This window comes from Talpa occidentalis, unplaced genomic scaffold (genome assembly GCF_014898055.3).
Source record: "Talpa occidentalis isolate TD23 unplaced genomic scaffold, MPIMG_talOcc4v2.1 talOcc4.3, whole genome shotgun sequence".
In the NCBI taxonomy this organism is placed as follows: Eukaryota; Metazoa; Chordata; class Mammalia; order Eulipotyphla; family Talpidae; genus Talpa; species Talpa occidentalis.
Window position 1 is genome coordinate 151371046 of NW_023603184.1, and position 25043 is coordinate 151396088.

Genomic DNA, 25043 nt, shown 5'->3' on the forward strand with positions numbered 1-25043 from the left:
GACAGCAGACGGGGGGCAGAGGGAACGGCGGCCGTCGGAAGAGGGGGGACGTCCGCAGGGTACGGGAGGGCCGTGAGCATCGCGTGAGCATCTGCTGGGCCGAGGGAGGTGCGGAGAGATGCCAGCTAGAGACCTTCACTGGGGGCCTCGGCCCAGGCCAGCAGAATGTCCAGGCCCTGGGCCCAGGCTGGAGCAGGCTTATCCTGGTCACTCCCCTGCCCCCTGCTCACCGAGACCCTCCTGGGGTGGAGCTTGGGGCACAGACCACAGTGAAGGCTCCATGGAAAGCCCCCTGGGAGGCCCCCCTCTGACAGGCCCCCGAGACTGGCTGCTGGCCGGAAGGAAGGTGCTGGGTTTGGAGAGCGGGGTCCCTGGGTTAGTACCCTGGGAAAAGTGTCACAGAGACCCCTCAGCGACACCGGCGAGGATCCCAAGATGGGCATCCATTGTGCCCCAAAGGGCAGGCTGTGGTAGCAGGGAGGGGAGGGGAGGGTAAAGGACGCTTGCCGAGACGCAGCTTTGCTACGAGGCCTGCACGGTGCCGGCTGGGGGGGGGGGGGGTTTGCTGCTGCTGCTTTGCAGAGGGAACAGCTTGGCCAAGACACCCCTGCACAGCTGGGGCCGGGCTCAGAGGGGGGGGAGTTTAGCCCTTTAGCCACCCCAGGTTCTGTCCCACAAAACCCTAGAGAGGAATCCGCAGACTTTGTAGACAAGAAAGCAAGAGAAGTGACCTTTGTGGAGACAGCAAAGAGCAGCTCGCTTAGAGGAAGAGCGGGCTGCGCTGCACCCCGAGACCCGCGGGCAGGGCCATCGCTTTCCTCTCATCCCCTGCCTCGTGAGTGGCCGTCTCCCAGGCCTCACTCCCAGGGCAGGCCTGCCCATTCTCCCAGCTCCTGCCTTATTACCCGGCCTGCCAGGGTCTCTGAAACCCCAGCCCTATCGCCCTTCTCCTCTCTGCCCTTATCTCCCGACGCCCCTGCCCACACTGCCCACAGCCTCCGGCCTGACCCTGACTTGGCCACCCCATGAGAGCGGTGCACAGGGACCAGGGCCGGGGGCAGTCAGTGCAGGGAAGCCGGCCCAGCTGGCCCCTCACCATCCCTGCAGGCCTGGCAGCACTAGCTGCCCCCTTGCTCCTGCTGGGTGTAACCCTAGAGGCCAACAAGTTCTCCGGAAGCAGTGGGCCTCCGTGGCCAGGGCTCGGCGTGGCCGGGGCTGGTCAGTCACTCACCTCCGCAGCAGGGAAGGGATTTCTCTTGCCCCTTCCAGACCCCAGGGCAGGGGTCCAGGCACTCCCTGACTGCAGCTCCAGCCCAGCCAGCAGGGCAGACTCAGCTGGAGCAGACATGCCCTGAGTGCTGGTGGTGAGGAAAGGCCAGCACCCCAAGAGAGGCGTCAGGTGTCATCCCCAGCCTGCGCCCCGAGGAGGTGGCTGCTCCCTGGTGGGGTCTGGTGGTGCAGAGCAGCTGCCACTGGGGGCTGGCCCCACGCAGCGGGGGCGGGGAACAAAGGGGCCAGGGGTAGGCCCAGGGGGCTCGCAGAGGCAGCGTGTAAGGGGGCAGCGGGTGGACAGGAGCGGTCGGCTGCGCGCGCGCTGTGGGTCAGCTCCCTGGCCGGGGATCGAACTTGTGCTGGCGACAGCTCAATAGTGCTCTCTAACCCCTGCGCCACCAGGGAGGCCCCAAATAAATAAACGTTATAAAAAATGTTTTATTAGAGACAAAACCCTTTCATCGGGAAATTTAGCTGAATTTAATCCCAGCCGGAGCGCCCCACACCCGCGCGGGGGGAAGGGCGAAGGGCGCGCCAGGGTCAGGCGGACAGTGACGCGCTTGCAGCGGGGTCCCCTGCACGCGAGAGCTCGCCACGCGTCCCGCCGCGAAAGGGACAGGCCGAGTCGTTTTCCGTGTTGCGCTACCGTGCGCGGGCCCAGCTGCAGGGCCGGTGCGCGGCGGGCCCAGCCGAGGTCCCCCGCAGCCCCGCCCCGCCCCGCCCGCCAGGCCCCGCCCCCCCGCCAGGCCCCGCCCCGCCCGCCAGCCCCGCCCCGCCCCGAAGGAGCGGTGCATGCTGGGGAGCGGCGATGCAGGCTGGGAGCTGGCGTCGGCGGCCCGCTCTCGGGGCGGGCGGCCGCTCGGTGCCTGCAGCGCCAAGAGCCCGCGAGCCCGAGCGGTCCCGACGCCCCCGCTCGGCCGCAGCGGCCCGCGGGCAAGGGCCCCGCCCACCTCCGAGCGCACGCTCCGGCCGGCCCTGCGCGGGGCCGCCGACCCGGAAGCGGAAGTGCCGCGGCTCCGCGGCGGGTCTCGCGAGAGCAGAGCGGGCCACGCCCCCGGCGGGGACCCGGCGCGCCCTCCCCGCGCGCGCGCGGTGGGGCCGCCCAGTCACGTGGCGCGGGCGCGGGCCCGGCGGTTGCCCGGGCGACGGGGCCGGCCGCGCGCGGGCTGAGTCGGCTGCGGCCCCCGCGGGCGGGGGGCCGGCCGGGCGGGGTCCGTGGGGCCGGCGGGGGGCCCGAGCCGACCCGGCCTCCGTCCGCAGCTGGCCGATGGGCGCCCGGGGCGCCGAAGATGCGGGCGCCGGCCAGGGAGCTCTTCCGGGACGCCGCCTTCCCCGCCGCGGACTCCTCGCTGCTGTCCGGCCGCTCCACGCCGCTGGCCCGGCTCCGCGGGGACATCACGTGGCGCCGGCCCCAGGTGCGCCCGCCGCCCAGCCCGCCGCTGCCGCGCCTCGGTGCCGACGCCTGGGGTGGCCGCGCGCCGGGCGCTCTGGGTTCGTGCAGGGCCCCTCGCTGGAAGCGGCGCGGCGCCGGGTGGACCTGGGGGGAAGCACCTGGACACCCGCGTATGAGCGCGGGACCCCCGGCCCGTTTGTGGGGGGAGGTGGGAGGAGCCTTGGAGGCCTCAGCGCCGCGTGGGGGAGCTCGGATTTGCAGGGCAGCCCGGCCGCTCGGCGGAGGAGCGAGCGGTCAGATTTGCCTTTTAAGCAGGTGCCGTCTGGGACGATGGGTGCCCGTCCACTTCCGAGGGCACTGACGGGGACAGGGGAGCAGTGACGCAGGACTCGAGGCTGACTCGAGGTTTCTGGCCTCCGCAGCTGCTGGGGGCGGCCTGGGGGCTGGCTGAGACCGTGTGGGAAGGGCAGGCCAGGGTGGGGTGGGCGTCCAGGACAGGCTCTGCTGGCACATGTTCAGGTGGAGCTGTCAGGGAGGCTGGTGGACGGGTCAAGAGCTTGGGAAAATGTCCAGTGGGCCTGGTGGGAACCCCGGCGTACAGCCAGGGCGTCCTGGAAGGGCGCGGGAGGCAAGACAGGGGCTGGGGGCTGAGCCTGCAGGCCCTGGTGGGGTCGGCAATGAGCCCAGAGGGCAGCCCGGAGCTGGCCGGCTGTGGAGCCCCAAGGGCAGACGGTCCAGAGAGGCCCTTTGCATTTTAGCACATGGAGGTGCCACTGAGAAAGGCAGCTGGGGACAAGGTTGGCCTGGAAGCTAGAGACAGGCCATGTGGACAGTGAGCGGGAGGGAGGAGGTTGCAATGGCAGCTCTTTCTGGAAGTGTGTCAGTGCAGGGAAGCCTGGGGGTGCAGTGGTGTCAGGACCCTACTCCATCTCGGGAGGAGTCCAGGCTCCAGGGGTAGTGGGTGAGGACCAGTGGCCACTGCTTGGCCCGGGGGGCGGTTCTGTGAAGAGCAGCAACCGGGGGCGGTGGGGACGGTCTGGGCGTGGGGTGCCGCGTGGACCAGAGTGGGCTCCGGCACGTGGGCACCTGGATCCCAGCGCCCTCCTTGTGATCCAGCTGTCTCCCTGCAGGAGATCTGTGCGGCACCCCGACTCTTCTCAGACAGCCCGCAGGAGGGCCCGGTGAAGCAGGGGCTGCTGGGCGACTGCTGGTTCCTGTGCGCCTGCGCCGCGCTGGGCCGGAGCCGGCCACTGCTGCACCAGGTGTGGGGGGGCAGCAGGATCCTGGACCCTGGGGGCTGTGGAGGGCCCCGGACCGGGCTGGGAACAGCCCCTGTCCAGTGGGCGTATCACGGGTTTTGAACCTAAACTAGCAGCCTGGCGCGGGCTTCCCTGCCAGCCGCTCCCGCTTGGGCTTCACGCCAGCCTGGCTGAGCGGCACCCACAAAGACAACCGCGGGAGGGGCGGCCCCAGCACGGTCAGGCTCGGCTGCTGGCCAAGCCCTCACGCTGTCAACGCGTGGGCCGTGCAGCCCTTGACCCTTCCCCCCAACAAGGGCACCGCACCCTTCACCTCCCGGCCGGTGAGCAGCAGCGCCAGGGCCAGACCAGGTCCGGGTGCCGCTCTCCCCTGCCCTCAGTGGGGTCCGGGGCCTGTGTGGGCAGTAGCGCCCAAGGGCTGGCTTGCACCTCGGGGCACGCAGGATGGTCCCGGGGCTCACGTCTCCCCCGCCCCCTGTGACCTGCAGGTTTTTCCTCCGGGGCAGCCGCACTGGCGGGACCCGGAGTACCGGGGCGCCTTCACGTGTCGGGTCTGGCAGTTTGGACGTTGGGTGGAGGTGACCGTAGATGACCGTCTGCCTTGCCTCGCGGGGAGACTCTGCTTCTCCCGGTGCCACAGCGAGGATGTGTTCTGGCTCCCCTTGCTGGAGAAGGTCTACGCCAAGTAGGCGCTGCTGGCGGGCGGGCGGGGGCCTCAGCTCCCCACACGCCTCTCGGCCCCCGTTCGCTGGGCCGGGGCCGCCGCCATGCACCCCCACCCGTCCTCTCCTGCCCTCACGTCACAGTCCAGGGTGAAGGCATCACCTCCAGAAAGGGGTGTTTGTTGCTCCCACTCCCTCACCCCGTGACACACCTTTCCATCACGTGCTTCTTGACGGGGTTGTGCGTCCTCTCTCCGGCCCGGGGCGGAAGGAGGCCCTTGGGTCAGGGCCAGTCTGCCTGAGCGACCCAGGACCTCAGGGGAGTCTGGAGCGAAGGAGACCCTCCTGCAGGCGTCCTCCCACCATGAGACAGGGACGAGCGCAGGGCCGGCGAGGGGCCCCTGCAGGTGGCAGCTGTCTCCCTGCCCCAAGAACCCCCTGGGGTGCACCCTGGCCCCAAGAACCTCCTGGGGTGCGGGAGCAGAGGGCGGCGCCAAGATGCACATGGCAGCATTTGAGGCCCAAAAGGCAGGAAGAGAGGCCGGGAGCAGCGAGGGGTCTCGGAAGCCATGGGCGGGGGCGGGAGGGAGGCAGGCAGCGCACCCCGGTGCCAGAGGCCCCCCTCTGTGCTGGTCTCCAGGGTCTATGGCTCCTACGAACACCTGTGGGCAGGGCAGGTGGCGGACGCGCTGGTGGACCTGACCGGCGGCCTGGCAGAACGCTGGAGCCTGAAGGACTTGGCCGGAGCCAGCGGCGAGCAGGACGGACGCCCGGCGGGTGGCCCGGAGCTCAGGACCTGCCGGCAGCTGCTGCGCCTCCAGGACCAGTGTCTGATCAGCTGCTCCGTGCTCAGCCCCAGGCCAGGTAGGCAGCAGCCGAGCCCACAAGCTGCTTCCTGGGCGTGGCCTCCCTGGTCTTGTTCTCGGCACTTCCGCCCAGAGAAGCAGGCCTGGCTGGCAGCACCTCCACGGTCATCCTCACCCTTCCACGGCGACAACAGGCCTGCGGGAGCTCCGTCCCTTCACTCGGTGTCCAGGCCCTGCCCTCGGGGCTGTGATGAGTGACCGTGACGCGGGCTCTGGGTCGGGACCATGACGATGAGCTAGATGGAGCCTTGTTGACTGGAGCTGCGGGCAGTAGGGGCTGCCCCGGCCTGGCCTGACCTGGCCCATAGGCTAACCCAGCTGCCCGGGAGCCTGCAGCAGGCACGACTCGGGTGCCCCCAGGGCAGCCGCCCCAGCGAGGCCGGGCTGGTGCTCAGCACAGGGCTCTCCTGCAGGGAGCTGGGGCCACAGGTGGGCTAGGGGGCCGGTACAGACCCGTGCAGCTGCCGTGCCCTCCCGAGGCAGCCTGGTTCTCCCTGGGCGTCCCTCGGGTGTGCTGCCCTCTGCCTGGCTTCCTCCCTGCGTCCGCCCTCCCGGGGCTCCAGCCGCCCCTGCGGCTCCTGCCAGACTCCGCCTCGCCGGAGGGGCCCTCTGTGTCCTGGCCCTCGCGGGTCTGGGTGCTGGCACAGGCGGGCGCCGGACCGGGGCCAGGGTGGTCAGCCTGGTGTCTGCCAGGGCCCAAACCCTATCTTCGTGGCTGTGCTCCTGAGGCCGTACCTGGAGCGGGCCTGCCTTGGGGGTCGAGGGGAGCCCCCTGGCCCCCGGGGCCCAGATGCCTGTGAGCTGGGGTGCCGGGCGCTGCGCAGCCTGTGGCTCCCTGCCCATGACCACGTCCTTTCAGGTGCCTCGGGGCTGGGGGAGTTCCACGCCTTCATCATCTCAGAGGTGCGGGAGGTTCCGACGGGGGCCGGCCCAGCCATCCTGCTGCTGCGCATTCAGAACCCCTGGGGCCGGCGCTGCTGGCAGGGGCCCTGGAGAGAGGGGTGAGTGCCACCGCCCTCATGTCCGCCTGGCCCGGGCCCTGGGGCTACCAGGACGCAGCCTGCGCCCGGCTCCCGCCTGGGACACGGTGGCCCGAGGCAGGGGTCCTGTCCGGAGGGTTCCTGCTGAGTGCGGGTGCCTGGCGGGCCGCGGTGCTGGGGCCGGGACGGGGGCCGCTCCCTCAGCGGGGGCGGCGAGCAGCCCCCCTCAGGGCCGGGAGGCTCCCGTTGCTGTGCTGTCCTGCCGGGCCACTCAGCCTGGCACCAAAGGGGGCTCCTTCCAGGGGTGAAGGCTGGAGCCGGGTGGATGCGGCAGAGGCGTCGGGGCTGCTGTCCCGGCTGCAGGAGGGGGAGTTCTGGGTGGAGGAGGAGGAGTTTCTCCGCGAGTTCGACGAGGTCACCATCGGCTACCCGGTCACGGAGGCCGGCCACCTGCAGAGCCTCCGCTCAGGTAGGCAGGCACGCCCAGCCTCTCCGCGCCCCCCTTGCTGCTCGCTGAGCGGGACCCCTGGCCCCCACGCGGGTGCTCGGGGGTGGGAGGGGCTGTCCCCAGTGCTGACCGAGCGTGTCCCCCGGCAGGGAGGGAGCTGCGCCACATGCAGCAGCTGCCCGGGGCCTGGGTCAAGGGCCAGTCGGCCGGGGGCTGCCGGAACAACAGCGCCTTTCCCAGCAACCCCAAGTTCTGGCTGCGGGTCTTAGAGCCCAGTGAGGTGTACGTGGCCGTCCTGCAGAGGCCCCCGGTGCGCTCGGCGGACTGGGCAGGCCGGGCCCTGGCAGGGGACCCTTGTGCAGCCAGGAGCGTGGCCAGCTCCCCGGGCAGGGCCTGCCAGGCTGTGGGCCTGCACATCTGGAAGGTACCCACCACCTGGGCCCCATTCAGTGGGGGTGCTCGCTGGGGGCTGAGGTATGCTGCGAGGCCCCTGCCTGGCCTCTAGGGGGGTGCTGGACTCAGTCCTGCTGCCTGGCCCTGCCCTCCTGGCGGGCGCATCCTGTGGCGGTGGATGCGGTGGCCGCACGGTGTTAGGCAGGGCTGTGCCTGCTGGCGGCAGGGCCTGGCCTCAGCCCGAGTGTGCTGACCAGGCCCGAGTGCCAAGGTTGCGCGACATCTGCAGGTGGGGGCACTTCTGGGGTGCAGGGCGGGGGTGCCCGGGGGCGGGGGGAGGCCTGAGGGCCCCAGAGGCAATGGCCTCTCTCGCAGGTGGAGAAGCGCCGGGTCAGCCTGCCCAGGGTCCTGTCCGCACCCCCCGTGGCGGGCACCCCGTGCCACGCCTACGACCGGGAGGTGCACCTGCGCTGCGAGCTGCCCGCGGGCCACTACCTGGCTGTGCCCAGCACCTTCCTGAAGGACGCGCCGGGGCAGTTCCTGCTGCGTGTCTTCTCCACCGGGAGGGTCTCCCTCAGGTGAGGCGGTGCCTGGGGCCCGCAGCCGCGCGCCTGTCGCACCGTTCGGCCTGGCCCGACCTGCGCCTCTCCCGCAGTGCCATCCGGGGCGCCCCCAGCCCCCGCTGCCGGGAGGCGCCGCCTGCAGGCGAGTGGGAGACCGTGCGGCTGGCGGGTGCCTGGCAGGCCGGCCGGACGGCGGGAGGCAGCAGGAACTTTGCCTCCTTCCCCACCAACCCCTGCTTCCCGCTCTCGGTGCCCGCGGGCGCCGGCCCCCGCAGCGTGCGCATCACCCTGCGCCAGCACTGCGACGGCAGCCAGTGCCTCCCCATCGGCTTCCACGTCTTCCAGGCAAGCGCCGCGGGCGGGCCTGGGCGGGTGCTGTCACCACCGCGGGGCCAGAGCCCTCCCTGGCTCACTGTCCCCGCAGCATGCCGGTCGTCCGGGGAGAGGGCAGGGGCCGCAGGCACCCTGGTGCCCGGCCTGGGCGCCTGGGGAAAGGCTGGAGCGGGCGGGTGGGTTGCTTGTGGCTCTGGCCCCGGGGGTGGCCCTGGAGCTTCCCGAAGGGCCAGTGTCCTGGGCTTGACCCGCGGGCTTCCTGGGCCCTTCAAGCCAAGGCCCCGGGGCTGGGCATGGGAGTCCGCCTTGGCCAGCTGGGGGCGCCTCCTGACCCACGAGGAGGACCCCACCGAGCCCAGGAGGGGCGCAGAGACAAACCGAGCCTGGGATGGGAGCACCCCAGCCCCCTGGCCTGAGCTGTGCCTCCGCCAGGTGCCGCCAGGGGGCGGGAGCCCAGGGGCACCCCCGCTGCTGCTCCAGGAGCCGGTGCTGAGCTGCGTGCCCCATCGCTACGCCCAGGAGGTGAGCCGGCTCTGCCAGCTGGCCGCGGGCGCCTACCGGGTCGTGCCTTCCACCTACCTCCCCGACACAGAGGGGACCTTCACCGTGACGGTCGCCACCAGGATAGACAGGTGGGCCCCGGCCCTGCACCCCTCCTGGGCTCCGGGGCCGAGGGCTGACCCCCACTCTCCCCGCAGGCGCTCGGTACACAGCCAGGAGACGCTGGGGCAGCCCCTGCAGGAGGTAGGCGAGGCTGGGAGGCGCCCCCACCTGCTGGGACCTCCCTGCCTCCTCCCGTGTGTGCCGCGGTGCAGAGGCCGGCAAGTGCCAGCCCTGCAGCGCCCCGCCCCTCTTGCAGGCCTCCTACATGGCGGTGAGGAGGACCTGAACGACGGCCGGTGTCAGCTGCGCCAGGGCCCAGGCGGCCTCCTGGGCCCCTGGGCCTGTCCCTGAAGCCTGGCCTGGACGGAGGCGGCCTGCGGGCAGGTGCCAGGGACAGCCCCGTGCTCCCGCATCTCACGCTGGGAGAGCGGGCTCCGCCGGGAGGGACTGGCCCATCCCCCAAAGTCTGGTGACCATTTTAGGGGGAAATTCAATAAACTTGAACCCAGCAGTTTGCCGCGAATCTGTGCCAGCAGCTGCGCGGGTGCAGCCTGTGGGAGGGACGGCGCTGGGTCTGCAGGAGGTGCTCAGAGCCCACCCCAGGCCCGAGTCCCTGCAGACCCGCTCACTGCCTCAGTCACTGGGCCCAGAGGGCGCCCTCAGCACGGCCACGCCAGCTCCCCAGGCCTGCGGCCGCCTCCTGCGGGAGGGGCAGTGACCACTTCGCCCCTGACTAGGGTTCCCCACAGGCCTCTGGCTCCTGGCCTCCGAGCCACGCCCCGCACGGCAGACTCCCCGCCCCCTCCCAGCTGTCACGGCGTCCCAAAAAGCTGCGGCGCCTGTGCCCACTCCAGGGGCACGTGACCCCCACCGGGTCCTGCTGCCCAGGTGGAGTGATGGCAAGGCCTCCCTCGGCCTCCCCTCCCCTGATATGTCTGACCCTAAGGGGCACTGCCCCCGTGCCCGGTATTGGGCCCACTTACACTTGGAGACTGGGAGGCGGCCGTTCCCGGCCCCTCCCACCAGCGCACCGCGGTGGGGTAGGGGCTGGGGAGCACTGGCAGGGAGGGGGTCCTTCCTCGGCGCCTGGCCGGGACTCGACCTGCTCCTTGGCACCTGTGGGGGCAGCCATCCCCACTCCCGGGCATCTTGAGCAGCTGCCAGCCCTGCCGGCACCAGCAGGCCCCACTGGCCAGCCGTCCTGGCCCCAGAGCAGACTCTGCTGTGGTTGGCGCGAGGGGAGTGGACACCCCCCTGCAGGCCGCGCCGTGGGGCGGTGGGCACCCAGCCTGTCCTGTCGCTGTCTAGCACCCTCGTCATCAGCAGCTCCTCCGTGTGACGGTGTCCATTTGCATGACGACTGTGTGTCTGGCTCCGGGAAGGGCCTCACCCTCATCAACAGCAGGTCCTGGGGCCAGCGGGGCCCGGGAGGAAGGTGCTGTGGGCTGGCCCCGAGGGGACGCGTGCCTCGGGGGACAGCACGGCTGCCTGTGCACGGAGGCCGCTCAGCAGAAAGTGGGTCCTCCCCAGGTCGGCCCTGGCCTGAACAGCCTCCAGCATCCGCTTGGAAGCCGCCCACCCGCGGTCTCTGGTCAGCAGCCAGCAGGCGAGGACAGGGCTCGTCGCAGCTCGGCTGCCTGCGTCTGAGCCACTGTTCCCCGAAGTCTGCTTCCTGAGTGGCCTCTCCCTGAGGCTTTTGGGGGGCCAGCCCGGCAGCTGCGTGTTCCAGGGAGCTGCCGGAGAGGGGCTGTGGGTAAATGATGGTCGGGCTTTCCCGCCCTCCCGCCGTTAGTATGGCCGGTGGACCCTGCAGTCCTGACGCCTGATGGCGGCACCTGGAGCGGGTGCGGCACATGTAGGTGGGCGCACTTGGGCCGAGACGGCCTTATAGGGGCGGCGTCACAGGGAACCAGCAGAGCAAAAGGGAAGCGCCAGGAGGAAGAGCCGAAGAGAACCAGCAGCGAAGCAGAGGCCACGGGAGACGCCGGAGAGCCCAGGAAGAGCGAAGACTCGCGGGGGCCGGAGGCCTGCCAGCCCCGCCCCCACCCCGCCCGCCTGCGCCTGGTGAGCTGCAAGAAAAGCCTGAAGAGCCACCGAGGGCCCCAGGACTCTCCTCACCCGTGTGCTCGGGTCCTGGAGATCCTGCTCCGTCCCCTCCTGCCGCTGCAGGGTCCCCTGGACCCGTCCCCCCAACCTGCCCTTCTGCGGCGGCCTGGCCCCCGGTGGCCGGACCCGCCCGCCCACGGTCACCCTTTGCTGCCAGCTGCTTGTTCACAAGAACTCGGAGAAAGCGCAGTGTCCCTACCCAGGCCCCTCCGTCCACGAGCGCCCCCCCCCAGGAGTAAACACTTGAGGGACCTGCTCTCTGCACCCCCAGGTGCTCAGAACGCTCCCCAGCGCCAGGAGCAGGAGCCAGCCTTCCCGCAGCCGGGAAGGGGCTGGGCTGGCTCCCCTGGGGCCCTTGGGGGCTGACCCCCAGGCCTGCACTGCACTGGCCAGGGCCCGTGGCCACCCCAGATGAAAAGTGGCCGGGCCGAGGGCCGCCATGGGCAGCTGGCACCCCGAGATGGAGCACACAAGTCTGGGGTGCTGAGCCGGTCTCGGGCCCTGATTCGGGAGGGCTCACGGGCTCGGCCGCCACAGCCTGGGGCTGAAGGAGCCTGCCCTGCCTGCAGGGAGCAGAGGGAAGGGCCCCGCACCCCAGTCACAGGTCCGAGCCCGGCCCGCGCAGGCCCCGGCTCCCTCGGTCACCCCGCCTGGGGCCCTGGGTCCAGCTGATGCGGTGCCGGGTCCAGGGCGTGTTCAGGCTGAGCCTGGGGTCCCTGCTGTTTTGGGACCTGCCGCGGGTGCCTCCCATGGGGTGGCGGGACACGCCCTGCCAGGCCGGTCTGGCATGCTGGCTTTGCCAGCAGACTTTGCCCGCGCGCCCGTCTGCGGCGACTCCCTGCCCGCCGCACGTGGGGCTCCGCTGTGCCCAGCGTCCTCCCCGGCCACTGGCCCCCGATCGGCGCCAGTCTGAGGGTGTCGGCAGTTTCTGGGGTGAGTATTAAAACGTGGGAAGAACAGGTGCCTTCCAGGCAGGGGCAGGGCTGGGCAGGGGCGGGAGCCCGGGCTGCGGCAGGAGGCACGGGTCGGGGCCCGGGCAGGCGCTCCAAAGCGCGGCTCCCCGCCCCTCCTGGGCCCCGGCCTCCGACCTGCCCCAGTGCAGTTCCGCCTCGTGTGTTACGGGCGTTTCCCGCCGCGTCCACCAGATGGTTTTGTTGCCTTTGAATTAACAGAAGGGCCGCTTTCTTCCCGTGACGCTGGGCACCTTGTACCCTAAAATGAGGCCTGGGGCTTGGCAGCTCCACGGGGAGCGGGTCCTCCCTCTCTAGGTTTCAGGAGAGGTTTGTGGGGGCAGGCTGAACCCTCAAGCCCCAGGACTGCTCAGCTGGGCATCTCGGTCTCCGCCCTGCTTGGAAATGGGACAGTGGTGCCGCCTCCTGCTGACTAGGGGGGCCCAGGCCTGTGGGGACCGCTGCCCATGGAGGTCTGTGTGCCCAGGAGCCTGGGCCACCGCCCCGCCAGACGCCCGAGGTGGGGGCCGGCTCCTTGGGCAACCCCACACCCCACAAGTACACACCACATGTGATCACACACACACACTACACACACCCACCACACACGCACGGGTCAGGGCTGTCCCAGCTCCGGGCCTGGCCGGCTCTGCCCTTGCAGCCACCGAGTGTGTTTGCTCGTGTCCAGGCCCGCTCCCGTCCCCGCGCCCCACGGAGTCCTGGCCGGGGCCCTGGGAGGCCGCGCTCCCGGCTGACCAGCCGCCAGAGGGTCATGGGGGCAGCGGCAGGCCGCGGGGGGGCCCGAGGGGGCGGGGGGCCCTTCCCCGGGCGCCTCCACTTGCCCAGCCTCCCGGGGTTCCCCCTTGCGGGCAGCGGCGGCACGGCCTGTTCACCCCCGACTGTCTGCCCCGCTGGTGGACGTTCGTTGCTGGCTCAGCCGCGGCCCTGGCCAGGGCGCTCCGCACAGCGGCCTCAGGGAGTTCGCGCCTCCCTTCCTCTCTGGGAGCCTTTTTCTCCCCTTTCTATGGCTGGGCCCCCCGATCCAGGTTGGGTAAAGGGGGAGCCTCTGGCCAGGTTGCCGGGCGCTGCCGAGGGGGCCTGGGTGCCCGGCGGTGGGTTTTGTCCATGACTTCGCCTCCGGGTTCCTCCCGAGGGAGCGTGCGGGGCCCTGGCTGCGGGCCTCTGCGCGGGGACAGGGGGCGTCTGAGGGGGCGTCTGCCGGGTGCGGCCGCGGGCGCTGCAGGAGGGTCGCCATATGGGCCTGCGGCCTGGCCTCCCTCCCTCGCACCAGAGCCTGCGTGGGCGCCAGCGGAGCGCCCTGCCCTGGCGGCGGGGCGAGGTGGCCGGCTTGTTCCTGCGGGGCTTCTCGGGCGTGGCGGGAGCCAAGGCCGGGGGAGCGCGCTGTCCTCTCTCGGCCCTCCCGTTGCAGGTTGTGACGGTCCAGAAGCGCGTGCGTGTCCGCTGAGGGCCGCCGACCGCCAGACGTGTGGGCGCCTCTCCCGGCCCGCCCGCGAGGCTCCCGGGCCCGGCTGCCGCCGCGTCATTCCCTCCCTGGCCGTGCTCCGGGACACGGGCGTCCACGTGGCCCAGCACCAACTGTCCAGCTCACGCTGGGCCTGAGGCCAGCAGCACCCCAGCTCCTTCCTCACAGTGCCCTTGCGTTTCCCTGTCGCGGCTGCCGCTCCTCTACGGCATGCACAGCTCATGCGCTCACCCTGGTCAGGCCTGAGGAGCTCCGGCCCTGGCGTGGGCACCGTCCCGCTCTGGCCCTGAGTCCCGGGGGGCTCTGGCGGCGGCCAGCACGGCCTGCTTGGGAGACACCATGCTCAGAGCAGCCTGCCCTGCCCAGCCCATCAGTGCCCGAATCCTCCACCCATGAGCCCTGCCGCCCGGAGGGTGGGTGCCTGCCCTGGCAGCACCGTGGCCGGCGGCCCCTTGTGGCCAGAGCGGCCCCCATCTCGTCTGCTTCTTCCCTTTTGACCTGACTGATGCCGCCACGCGTGTCTTCTGGGCAGACGGCACTGCCACCCTGAAGCCGCCGGCCACCAGCTCAGTGGTCGAGGCCAGAGTGGTGGTGTCCAGCGTGCCCATCGTGGAATCAGCCCGGCCCTCTGGCGCCGCCGCCCCTTCTGGATCAGCGGACACTGGCACTGTCCATGGCCCTGGGCCCCTTGCGCCACCCTCCAGCATGCCAGGGCCTGCGTTGTGCGGCCTGCTGGCGGCGGGGCGCAGGTACGGGGGCAGGGTCGGGGGGCGCTCTCGAGCATCTGGCCTGGGTAGCAAGAGGTGTCGTTCTCTGAGATGGGAGCTTTGGAGGAAGAGGGGCTGGGGGGTGCTCTGGCCTTGCCGAGGGCCGGGCTCCGCTCCCGAACCTCGCCCGCAGCCCGGGCACCTTCGCGGGGGCTTCCGCGGGTGGGTCCCAGCAGCTGCGTTGGAGGGACGCCACGCGGGCATGGGGTGCACATCCAGGACCCTCGCCCCCTAGTTGGGCGGCTGACCCCTGCAGCCGGCAGGCCCGGACACCCCCAGGACGGTCCGGCAGCAGGAGGGGGTGGGGCGACCCCACGGGGCTCCCCTCCTCTCGGCCACTGCCCTGCGCCCAGGTGGGGGGACACCCAGCGTGCAGGTGTCGCGGAGACCTCGCGGGCGCCCCTTCCCCGCCTCCCCGTGGAGCGGAGCCTCCCGCTGCTGGAAGCCGCGCCCCTGCGCTGTGGTCGGGCCTGGCCCTCTGCCATCCATCGCTGTGCTGGGGGGGTGCTCCCTGGCGGCCCCTCCGTTCCCTCCCCTTCTGGGAACCACCTGACACGTCTCTGCTGGAGGAAGTATCTCAGGGCGGCGGCCCTGGCCCGGGGCTGAAGGGCTCCAGCTCAGTCGCTGGGGTGCTGGGTGAGCGAACCTCCTCTTGGGCCCCAGACAGGCTGTCAAGGCAGCGAACCACGGAGGCACCAGCCCTTATAGGCTCGCCCTGCCCCGCCCCGGCTGGTGGAGTTGCGGCAGGTGAGGCCCTGCCCTCGGCCCCCAGACAGGCTCTCCCGGGAGGCATGGGCTCGGGGGTCTCTGCGGAAGGGGCTTGAGACCCAGGTCTGGGGCGGCCTGCAGAAGGGCAGCCCCCAGAGTGGGCCTGGCGCGCAGCCAGCAGCAGCCTCCAGCGGGAGGAGCCAGGGGCGGGCAGCAAGGGGGTGCGGGGGGAGCAGGGCACCCGGCTCCGGGACCCGGTCCTGGAAGGGTGGCTGCCTTCGGTGTCCTCTGGAGGGAGCAGAGCTGCAGGGTGGGCCAAGGCTCCAGGGCTGTGCAGGCCGTCCCGGGCGAGGCTGTGGCTGCAGAGGGGCCGCGGGCATCTGCAGGCGGCCGAGGCATGGGCAGGCCTGGGCTCCGGACACTGGCAGCGGGCCTGAGTGGGCTGAGCAGCGGCCGCAGGCCGGCAGGGCTCTGTTGGGGGTGGGTGACCTGGAGCGCCCCTCACCGCGGGGATCTGCATCTGGGGGGGACATCTGCTGCATCTCCTGTGGCTCCTGTGGGCCCTGCCCTGGCCCCTCACGACTCCCAGTGCCGTGTCCCTTGCTGCCTGTGGGGGCCGCTCCCTAGAGTTAGAGCTCTGTGGCACCGCACCCGGGGGCACTCCTGGATCGGGGCAAAGGGTGGGGGAGGGTCTCCGGGGCGAGGTCTGTCTGGGGACATGGAGAGGTGTAGAGTGGGCCACTGGCCAGCACCGGCCAGCCCCGAGGAGAGCGCCCCCTGGCAGGCCAGGCCCACCCTGCAGTCTCAGGAGGAGGCGGGCAGCCCTGTCTGGGGCCTGGGCACAAGGGGCCCCTCAGCCTCAGCTGGCACAGCCTCACCAGGAGGCTAGGGCAGAGCCAGAGGCCGGCAGGGGGCTGGCCCAGCAGGAGGAGGAGCCTTGTGCACAGGGTGGGCGGCAGGGGGATCAGAGCCCTCTCTGGGGACCGGCCAGGCCTGGTGCCAGGGGACACCCTGGAAGAGAGCAGGGCTGGTCACGGGAGCAGGCAGAGGGCGCCCTGCCTTTCCCAGCCGGCCAGCCTGTGGCTGCCAGCAGGCTGGACCCCACTGCAAGGAGCAGAGTCGGGCAGGAAGGGAGGATGTGCAGTGGGGGAGGGCCCCCTGGCTCCCCCTGGGCCCCCCACCCTCCAGCCTGGGCCCCGGCCCTGCACAGGGGGGCAGAGACTGCAGGAGGCTGTGTCCAGGGGACCAGAAAGTGCCCTGGTTGCCACAGGCCACGTCCCCGTCACATCCCCCCACACCCTTTCTCTCCCGCCACATCCCCCTGCAGCCATGACCCCCACAGGCCATGACCCCAGCCATGCCCCGCCCCCACCCTCCCCCACTGCACCCCCCAGGCCACATCCTCCCAGCCACATCCCCCACAGCCTGTGGTCCCCCAGGCCACAGGCCCCCACTTCTCAGGCTGGGGCCCCCACCCAGCACCTCTAGAGGCAGCAGCCAGCGAGGCAGCAGGCCCCGGGGCCATGCCAGTGGGCCGGCGGGAAGCAGCACTCAGAGCCAGCTCGAGCGGAGCCAGGCTCCACGATGTCCTACCCCACTGCGGCCGGGCGCAGAGGTCCGCGGGGGATTCTGCACAGGCTGCCCGCTGCCTGGACCCTCTGCCACCAGGCCCGGCCTCCCACCGCCGCTGGGCAGAGCCCGACAGTGGGGACCAGCCGCAGGGCCCCGCCATGCCCCTGCCCATGCAGGCCTCCTGTGCCCTGCCCTCCTCCAGGAAGCCCCACCCATCGCCACGTCTGCGCATTCCTGGCCAGCTTGAGGGCCGCCGCCTCCAGGAAGCCTGTCTGCCATGGCCTGCCCATGTCCCATCAGGGCTGTGTGCCAGCGCACCCTCCCTCCTCCGGGACCCACACGGGGTGGTGGTGGGGCTGGTCAGGAGGCGACCAGGTGTGGAGCGAGGTTGGCTTGGGTGGGGTATGGCCTGTGAGGTCAGGCCAGGTGGGGCAGCCTCCTGGGCTGGGCTCCTGCGCCGCTGTTGCGCCCCAGGCAGGTAGGAGGTGGCACCCGCCCCGAGGTTCGGGCTCACGGGGCCGCCCCCATGTCTACAGGGTTTCCCGAGCTGGCCGCTTCCTGCAGCTGAGTGGCCAGGAGGGTGTCTCAGCAGGGGGGAGCAGCAGAGGCCCTGCCCTCGGCTGACCTGCGGGGGCCAGGGCTGCGGGGACCAGGCGCAGAGTTGTGGGAAGACCTGGTGGGCGGGGTTGGGGGCTGCGGGGGGTGAGGTCGCAGGCTAAGGGGGGCCGCAGGGGCCGAGCCCTGGGCCTGCATCCCCTCAAGTGGCAGGGGTGCCCTCAGCTGCATCTGGCCCCTGAGATGGAACCCGCGCCCCTGTGCCCCTGTGGGCCCACGCAGAGGCCGCAGGTCCTGCTGCCCGGCGCACAGGCCGGGGTGGGCGCGGGAGGGCAGCCCTGCTGGTGCAGCGGGTTCCCCGGCCCGAGTGCCAGGAGACCAGGGCCGGGGCTTCTGCAGAGGCAGCTCAGAGCAGGGCTGGAGGAGGGAGGCGGGGGGGCAGGTGCAGCTGCAGGGCGCTGGGCAGGGCCGGGCTGTGGCCGCAGGCGGGGGACCCCGTCGAGAGCCTGCCCCCGCGCTCACGGAGCAAATGCCCGTCTCAGCAGCGTGCTGGCTCTGGGGGGTGTCCACACCGCGCCCACTGCCTCCCAGACGGCCCCGCAGCCCGGAGGCGCAGGTGGGGTCCAACCGGTGGCCCTGCTGTCGGCCTTCCCACCTGACCTCCGAGGGCGGGGCAGGTCCAGCCCGGCCGGGCCCCGCCACCTCCCAGGACAGCGGGCACGAGGTGGGGTGGGGCCAGCGTCGGCGAGGGCTGGGCCAGCCAGGCCAGGGGCTGGGCTTTTGGGGCCTTTCTGTGATGGTGGGACCTCCGGGGGGGCAATAGCGCAGTCAGAGGGGCTCTGGGGCTGGATCGCCGCCTGACTGCGCCTGTGGGGTGTCCTATCTGATCCGAGCGGGGAGTCCCGGGCTCCAGAGGAGGGGCCGGCCCCGGGGCTGGCGGGGGACAGGGGTCTTACTTCAAGGGCGACCCAGGCTCCCCTTGGTGGCAACCGCCAGTGTCTATCACGCACGGGGCGTCCCCAGCTGCGGGCGGCGGCTGAGCTCACCAGGAGGAGGAAGTGGGGAGCAGCGGGGAGACAGGAGAGGCCCACAGCCCCCCCAGCAGGAAGCAGCAGGCTGAGGCCGCAGCACCCCGGCCACAGAGCTGGCAGCAAGGACGTCGCAGGTGCTCCCCGCCCCCTCAGGGCCCGTGACAGGAGTGGCGGCCGCAGCAGGGCCCGCCGGGCAGAGCTCCGTCCCTCACAGACGGGCCAGGGCCCCAGGGAGGCAGCGGGAGCCCGTGCCCCCAGGCTGTGGCCAGCCCTGGACCTGAGGGGGTGCCTGCCTTCGGCTCCCTCAGGGACTAAGCTGGGGGCCCCGGAGGTGAGCCCTCCCCAGCCCCGGCACTAAGCAGCCAAGAGGTCTGCCCTCGGATCTGGATGCTTCTTCCTGGAGGGGGAGCCTGGCTCTGGCCCCGTGCACACCTAAAGGGGGACCCCAGAGACTTGTGCTTGTTGGGAGGGACACCCCCACGCCCTCCAGCCAGAGGGAGGGGAGAGGGTGCCAGCCACTCGTGACACCAGCGCCCCGCCACAGCCCTGCTCTGCCGCCGGTGGACGCAGACCTGCTGTCCGCCGGGGAGCCTGGCCCGGCCCCGGCCCCAAGGCGTCTGGGGGCGGGACAGACAGGTGTGGCAAGGCCTGCGGGCCTGGTGGGGTGGGAGGCACCAGTGACCCCCAGCGCTGCCCTGCAGGCGCCTGGCCCCAGGCCGGGGAGGGGCCTCAGGCTGGCCCTGGAGCAGGCAGGGGTTGCTCAGAGGGAGGGAGGGGTGCCAGGGCCACGGAGGGAGCAGCCAGGGGTCCCAGGCTGCCGGCCCCAGCCGAGCCTCAGCTGCGGGGTCCCGCCCCCACCTCCTACGGTGCCGGCCACCCTCGGGGCTCCTAGTCCCCCACGAGTGAGTGGCCCTGGGGAGCCGAGGGCTGGCAGAGCCCCTGCACGGGAGTGGAGGTTCCCCCCAGCGCGGCCAGGCCTCTGGGCGGTGGGGATTGGCCTGAAGGGCCCCTGGGGAAGGCGAGTGGCTCCCAGGTGGGGTGTTGGCCCCTGGCCGGAGGGTGTGGCCCTGCCCCCGCCCTGCCTTCACGCCCGTCCCCGTCCCCCTCCCCCCACAGCCTCCCGCCCGCTGCCCAGGACCATGAGCAACTGCAGCAGCAGCAACTGCAGCGCCCACGCCCGCTGCGAGGCCCTCCAGGCGCTGGGCTGGCCGGAGCACGTGCTCAAGGCCTACGCCGGCGCGCTGCTGGTGCTGGGGCTGCTGCTCAACGGGGCGGCCCTCTGGGTGCTCTGCTGCCGCCTGCCGCGCTGGACCGAGACCCGCGTCTACATGGTCAACCTGGCTGTGGCCGACCTGTGCCTGCTGTGCTCGCTGCCCTCCATGTTGCGCTCGCTGCGGGAGGAGGACGCAGACTCGCTGCGCTGCCAGCTCTCCCAGGCCGTCTACCTGGCCAACAGGTACATGAGCATCAGCCTGATCACGGTCATCGCGCTGGACCGCTACCTGGCCGTGCGGCACCCCCTCTGGGCCCGGAGGCTGCGCTCCCCGCGCCGGGCCGGGGTGCTGTGCGCGGCCCTCTGGGTGCTGGTGGCCGTCTCCCTGGGCGCCCGCTGGCTGCTGGGCCAGCAGGAGGGTGGCTTCTGCTTCTCCAACCCCGCCCGCCAGAACTCCTCCACCATCGTCTTCTCGCTGCTGGGCTTCTACCTGCCGCTGGCCGTGCTGGTCTTCTGCTCCTTACAGGTGGTCGCCACACTGGCCAGGAGGCCGGCGGGGGACGCGGCGCAGGCCGAGGCCACACGCAGGGCCACCCACATGGTCTGGGCCAACCTGGTGGTGTTCGTGGTCTGCTTCCTGCCACTGCACCTGGTGCTGACGGCACGGCTGGCCGGGGGCCCGCAGGCCTCCTGCCCCATGCGGTACGCCCTCCTGCTCACTAGCCACCTGTCCTACGCCAACTGCTGCCTGGACGCCGTCTGCTACTACTACATGGCCCGCGAGTTCCAGGAGGCGTCCGCGCCGCGCCCCAGCGCCAAGGCCCGCTTGGGCCAGGACTCCGTGTCCATGACCCTGGCCCGGGGGACACCGAGGCTGGGGCGCCGGGACCGCATGTGTGACCCCGGCCCGGGGGACACCGAGGCCGGGGCACCGGGACCGCGTGCGTGACCCTGGCCCGGGGACAGGCCCAGCTCCAGGCGGGTCCCGCACTCCGGGAGGTGCTGGTGCAGGGCCGACCCCGGGCAGGTGCGCTCCAGGAGGTCTGACTGGGCAGGGTCTGGCCGCACCCCAGCCCTCAATGGAGGGAGGATGGACAAGGGCAAGAGGACGAGGCCCGAGCAGGACCCAGCCGGGGGCTGGGGTAGGCAGGGCGGGCGCCTGAGGGGTGAAGTCCCCCGGTCAGCCTCCCGTGCAGCCCCAGTGGGGGGTCCCTGGCATGTCCTCAGCTTCGTCCTGCTCCCCCTGCCCCCACCCGAGGCCCCCACCCAGGGCCCCTCACACCCAAGGCCCCCACCTAGCACCCCCAGTGGAGAGCCCACCCTGGCGCGAGCTGGCCCCCAGAGGGCCCCGTGGTCGGCGCAGCTGGAGAGCCACCGCCTTTCCCGGGAGAGCCCAGAGACCCTCGGCCTGCGCCATGCCCGGTCCTGGGGACTGCAGGGAGGGGTGAGGCCTGCAGGGCCCCCTCACCTGGGCTGTCAGGGTCGGGGGAGTGGACACTGAGGTGTGCGGCCAGGGAACCCCTTCAGCCAGAGGTCACGGCCATGGCCCCCCAGCTCAGCCCCAGCCAGCCGGAGCAGCCGCGGGACCCCGCCCCAGGGCCGCGGCCTTGGGGCCCACTGTTGGGGTGCAGGCCTGGTGCCTCCAGGACCACAGCGGGGTGACGGGGGCGGGGCGGGGGCTGCAGGAGCCTGGGCGGCCCCATCCGCCAGAGCCGCGATCAGGAAGGAAGAAGGCACAGGCTGTCTGCAGCCACCCGGCGCACCCACCGGCACAGGGCTCTGGGATTGTTGCCACCTGCCGGCCCTGCAGGCGTGACCCCACCCCAGGGTGCAGAGAGCACAAGGCAGTGACCAGCCTGGCCTGGAGGCCTGCCCGGGAGCCCCGCTGCGCCCACGTCCTGGAGCTGGAGCGACGGTGAGCCACCCCCCAGGGTCTGCCTCGGCCCCGGCCTACCCCGCCTCGCCCTGCTGGCTGCCAGGCTGCCTCCCCTGGGCTGGTCTGCCCCGGCCAGGGTCTGCCTGAGGGTCTCTCCGCAGGAGAGAGGGTGGAGGGCAGTCAGAGGCAGCAGGTGGGTCTCGGCTCGGGGCTGTGGAGGGCGGTCTCTGGCCTAGAGCAGCGGTGAGAGCTGGCAGGAAGCGGAGGGCGGGGGGTCAGGGGAGAAGGGTAGGGAGATGGGGGACAGAGTCCGGGGGCCAGTGGCAGAGGCAGGAGGAGGCGGGGGTGGGGGAGGGGGAGGCAGACAGGAGTGAGGACGAGAAGTGTGCAGGGCAGGGGTGGGGGGACAGAGACGAGAGATCAACGAAACCCAGAGAGAGGCCAGAGGTGAGCTCGGCCACCACCAGTGCCCGGGCCCTTCGTGTCCTCAGACTGGCCTCCCCTGCTGGCCGGGAGCCTCTGGGGCCGCCAGGGACCTGACAGCTGTGGGGGGTGGTCTGGATTCTCAAGGGAGAACCAGGGGCCAACTTTGCCTGGCAGAGGCCTCTGGCCGCCCATCCCGGGCCCAGGGGTGGCCTGGGTGTGGCCACACTCCCAAGGGAGGACCAGAGAGAAGCCCTGGGCTGAGGCGAGAGCCCTGAGTCCCCAACCGGGGTGGGGGCGCCGTCATTGGGGAGGCTCGCTCACCCCGCCGGGCAGGGCAGGGAGGTGGCCGGTCCCCTGGGGTGGGGGGAGGGCCCTGAGGCTGGCAGGAGGGAGGAGAGGGGTGAGACTCGGGGCTGGGAGGGGGCGCTGCCCTACCTGAGGCCTGGGGGGTCGGGGGCTCCCTCCCAGGCCGCTGAGGTCCCGTCTCCGCCCATCCAGGCCCTCGCCATGGCGTCCTCGGCCGCCAGCCCCGGTATCAATGTCACCAGCTGCAGCACGGAGAGGAGCGCCCTGGCGCAGGCGCTGACCCAGGCCTCCATCGGCCTCGTCCTGGCGCTGGGCCTGCCGCTCAACGCCGCGGCCCTCTGGGTGCTCGGCCGCCGCCTGCGCAGGTGGACGGAGACCCGCGTCTACATGGTCAACCTGGCCGCGGCTGACTGCCTCCTGGTGCTGAGCTTGCCGGGGGTGCTGTCCACGCTGGGCCAGCCGCGGGGCGTGGAGGAGGGCACCGCCTGCCGGGTGCTGCAGGGCTTCTACCACGCCAACACCTACCTGAGCGTCGGCCTACTGACCGCCGTGGCCGCCGACCGCTATGCCGCCCTGCGCCTCCCGCTGCGGGCCCGGGGCTGGCGCAGCCCCCGCCAGGCCGCCCTCACCTGCGCCGGCCTCTGGCTGCTGGTGCTCGCGGCTGTGGGGCTGTCTGCGGCCGGGCTGCGGCCGGGGGAGCGCCTCTGCTTCGGCCGGGGCCACACGCGCGGCCCCAGGACACTGGCCTTCTCCCTGCTGCTCTTCTTCCTCCTGCTGCCGGTCATGGGCTTCTGCTCCGCGCAGGTGCTCTGGCACCTGGCCCGGGAGCGGCGGCGGGCCCCGCCCCAGTTCGCCGGCCTCACCCTCAAGGCCCTCCACGTGGTGGCCGCCAACCTGGTCACCTTCCTGGTGTGCTTCCTGCCGCTGCACGTGGCCTTGCTGGCCACACTCGTGGCCCAGTGGACAGGCGCGGCCTGCCCCACTGTCCAGAGGGTGGCTGCCTTCGTGCAGGTGGCTTCCCGCCTGGCCAACGCCAACTGCTGTCTGGACGCTGCCGGCTACTATTTTGTGGCGAAGGAGTTCCAGGAAGAGGTGGGGGCCCTCCTCGTCTCGCCCCAGGGTGCTTCTGCCTCGGAGCCCCCCGGTCCCGGAGGCCAGGGCGGGGCAGCAGAGGAGGCCAGGGGCCCGCGAGCGCTCGCCCCTGCTCCACAGGGGCCGCCGGGAAGACGGCCGCCTCCTTGCCCCGGGGTGGCTGGCGCGGTCACCGACACTGCGGGCCCCCGGGAGGGCACCCTCGTGCGCAGGACTGAATAAAAGAGCAGGGCTTGCCAAGCACCAGCTTCTGTCCAGCCAGAGCCTGGCGGGGCTCCCCCTGGCCTGTGCCCCATCCCCGCCTCAGGCAGGGCACTCAGAGCCCGAGTTCGTCCTTCCCCAGAACAGCCCCACCCCGAGCCGAGCACGTCCCTGGGGGCCCTGTGGGGTGGGGAGGCGACCGCGGCTGGGCAGGCTCACCGGGCGGCGGCGCTTGGTCAAGAGTGGCGGGGCCTGCTGCAGACTGGGGCCTCCGCAGGACTCCGGTTGGGGGCGGAGGCAGGTCAGGATGGAGGCTGCTCTGGGCGCCCAAGGGCGGGCTGGCGGGGGGCGGGGACAGCGCGGTGGGGAGTCCAGATGGCCATGGGGTCCTTGAAAGGGGCTGAAGCTGGAGGCCCCAGTGGACGCTCTAGAGGGACCCAGCCAAGGAGTAAGAGGGGCTCTCCCCAGGAGTCTGAGACCAGGGACAGGTGTGGGGTGAGGGCCAGGAGGGAGCAGGGGCGGGCAGAGCCAGGGGCCCGTGCGCGGCCCCAGGACACTGGCCTTCTCCTTGCTGCCCTTCTTCCTCCTGCTGCCGGTCATGGGCTTCTGCTCCGCACTGGTGCCCCCGTCCCTTTGTTGTGCCCCAGACCCCGCCCGTGCATCCCCCTCAGCCCGGCTGGGGCCAGCACTTGCCCACCCAGCACTTGCTTGCAGGCACACCCCTCCCGGCGCCCACCCCGCCCCTGCCCTGCCCCACGCCAGCCCCGCCTCCCCGCCCAGCCCAGGCCTCCGATGCCCTCTGATGCCCACCCCCTCCCTCTCAGTCCCCATGGACTGTCCGCATCTCCTCTGGCTGCTTTGGAGAAAGCCATGACTGGGCACCGTTTCTCATAAGGGAAGTTTGACATCAGTGCCCAGCTTGGTGAGAGCTGCAGCGTGGTCCGGGTCGAGGGTGGTCAATACCCCCAGCATGGCCAGCTGCCAGCGTGGTCAAGGCCCAGGGTGGTCAGTATCCCAGTGTGGCCAGCTCCCAGGGTGGTCAAGGCCCCAGCATGGTCAGCTCCCAAGGTGGTCAGCCCCCAGCATTGTCAGGACCCAGCATGGTCAGGGCCCAGGGTGGTCAGCTCCCGGAGTGGTCCGGGCTCAGGGCGGCAAGGCCTGTGGATGTCAGTGGTCCCTGGTCTGCGTCACTTGCGTGGTGTACAGCTGCTGGCCGTGGACCCAGCCTAAGGTGGTTTGCTCACCAGCTTTAGCACCCTTGCCTGCACCCTGGGGCCTGCTGATCCCGGGATGCCCTGCAGGTCCTGGGCTCAGGACACGAGGGCAGATGAGACAGGTAGGTCTCAAGGCCCAGCCTCTGCACTACCCAGCCCCGCCCCCTTTCAGTCCCCATGGAGACGGCAGGCCCCAGAGGTCCAGGAGCCCCTCCCCAGCCTGGCCCATCCCTGGGGTCCCCCCGGACTGTGGCGGTCACTCCCGGGTTGGGGGACAGAGTGGGCATGTCTTCAGGGGCAGGAACTGTCCCTAGAACTGCCCACACACCCTGCCTGAGCACACCCCCCGCTACCGCCACCCCCGTCAGGCTCAGCCCTGCACCTGCTGGGCCGGGCAGGCACTGGGCCTTGCACCCTCTGTGACACAGGCCAGCAGCGTGGCCTGGGGCCGGGAACGAGAGCCCAGAGGCCGCCGGTCGGGCCTATGACTGAGACCAGGCAGGCGGTCAGCACCAGCGTGTGTTTATTATCGGGGGGCATGTGCGGGCAGGGGCTAGCAGCCGCGAGGCAGGGCCACGGGGTGTGGCCAGCGGCTCCTGAAGCCGGAGTTTGCTCTGGATCAGGTGCTGCCAGGAGGCCCGGGCGGACGTCGGCCGGGCGGCTGAGTGGCTGGTCCGCGCGGTCTTGGCCTTGTTTCATCACTGACAGCCCCGTGCTGGTGCCGGGGCTGCCCTCCAGAGGCGGCGGCCAGCGTGGGGCAGTGCAGGTGCG

The 25043-nt window shown here is 71.8% G+C and overlaps 3 protein-coding genes across 6 annotated transcripts; all 3 read left to right on the forward strand.

Annotated features, from left to right (window-relative positions):
- Positions 1–2556: 2556 nt before the first annotated feature.
- CAPN10 (calpain 10) lies at positions 2557–9379 on the forward strand. Of its 4 annotated transcripts, none has more exons than XM_054700193.1 (12): positions 2557–2687; positions 3796–3927; positions 4413–4609; positions 5227–5450; positions 6312–6453; positions 6735–6901; positions 7030–7304; positions 7649–7851; positions 7929–8181; positions 8602–8691; positions 8868–8913; positions 9029–9379. In XM_054700193.1, exons 1-12 carry the CDS (start codon positions 2562–2564, stop codon positions 9121–9123), a joined length of 1950 nt encoding a protein of 649 aa, XP_054556168.1. In that variant the 5' UTR covers positions 2557–2561; the 3' UTR covers positions 9124–9379. The 4 variants fall into 4 exon arrangements, with proteins under 4 accessions (XP_054556168.1, XP_037380193.1, XP_037380194.1 ...); XM_037524296.2 differs by having other exon boundaries at positions 8602–8801; positions 9029–9092; XM_037524297.2 differs by lacking the exon at positions 7030–7304 and having other exon boundaries at positions 8602–8801; positions 9029–9376.
- Positions 9380–13083: 3704 nt separating this feature from the next.
- GPR35 (G protein-coupled receptor 35) lies at positions 13084–20106 on the forward strand. The gene is made up of 4 exons (XM_037522184.1): positions 13084–13278; positions 13774–14060; positions 18489–18580; positions 19061–20106. The coding sequence occupies exons 1-4, from the start codon at positions 13084–13086 to the stop codon at positions 20104–20106; spliced, it is 1620 nt and encodes a 539-aa protein (XP_037378081.1).
- Positions 20107–21966: 1860 nt separating this feature from the next.
- LOC119255241 (G-protein coupled receptor 35-like) lies at positions 21967–23079 on the forward strand. The gene has a single exon (XM_037522185.1). It carries the CDS (start codon positions 21967–21969, stop codon positions 23077–23079), a length of 1113 nt encoding a protein of 370 aa, XP_037378082.1.
- The last annotated feature ends 1964 nt before the right edge of the window (positions 23080–25043 follow it).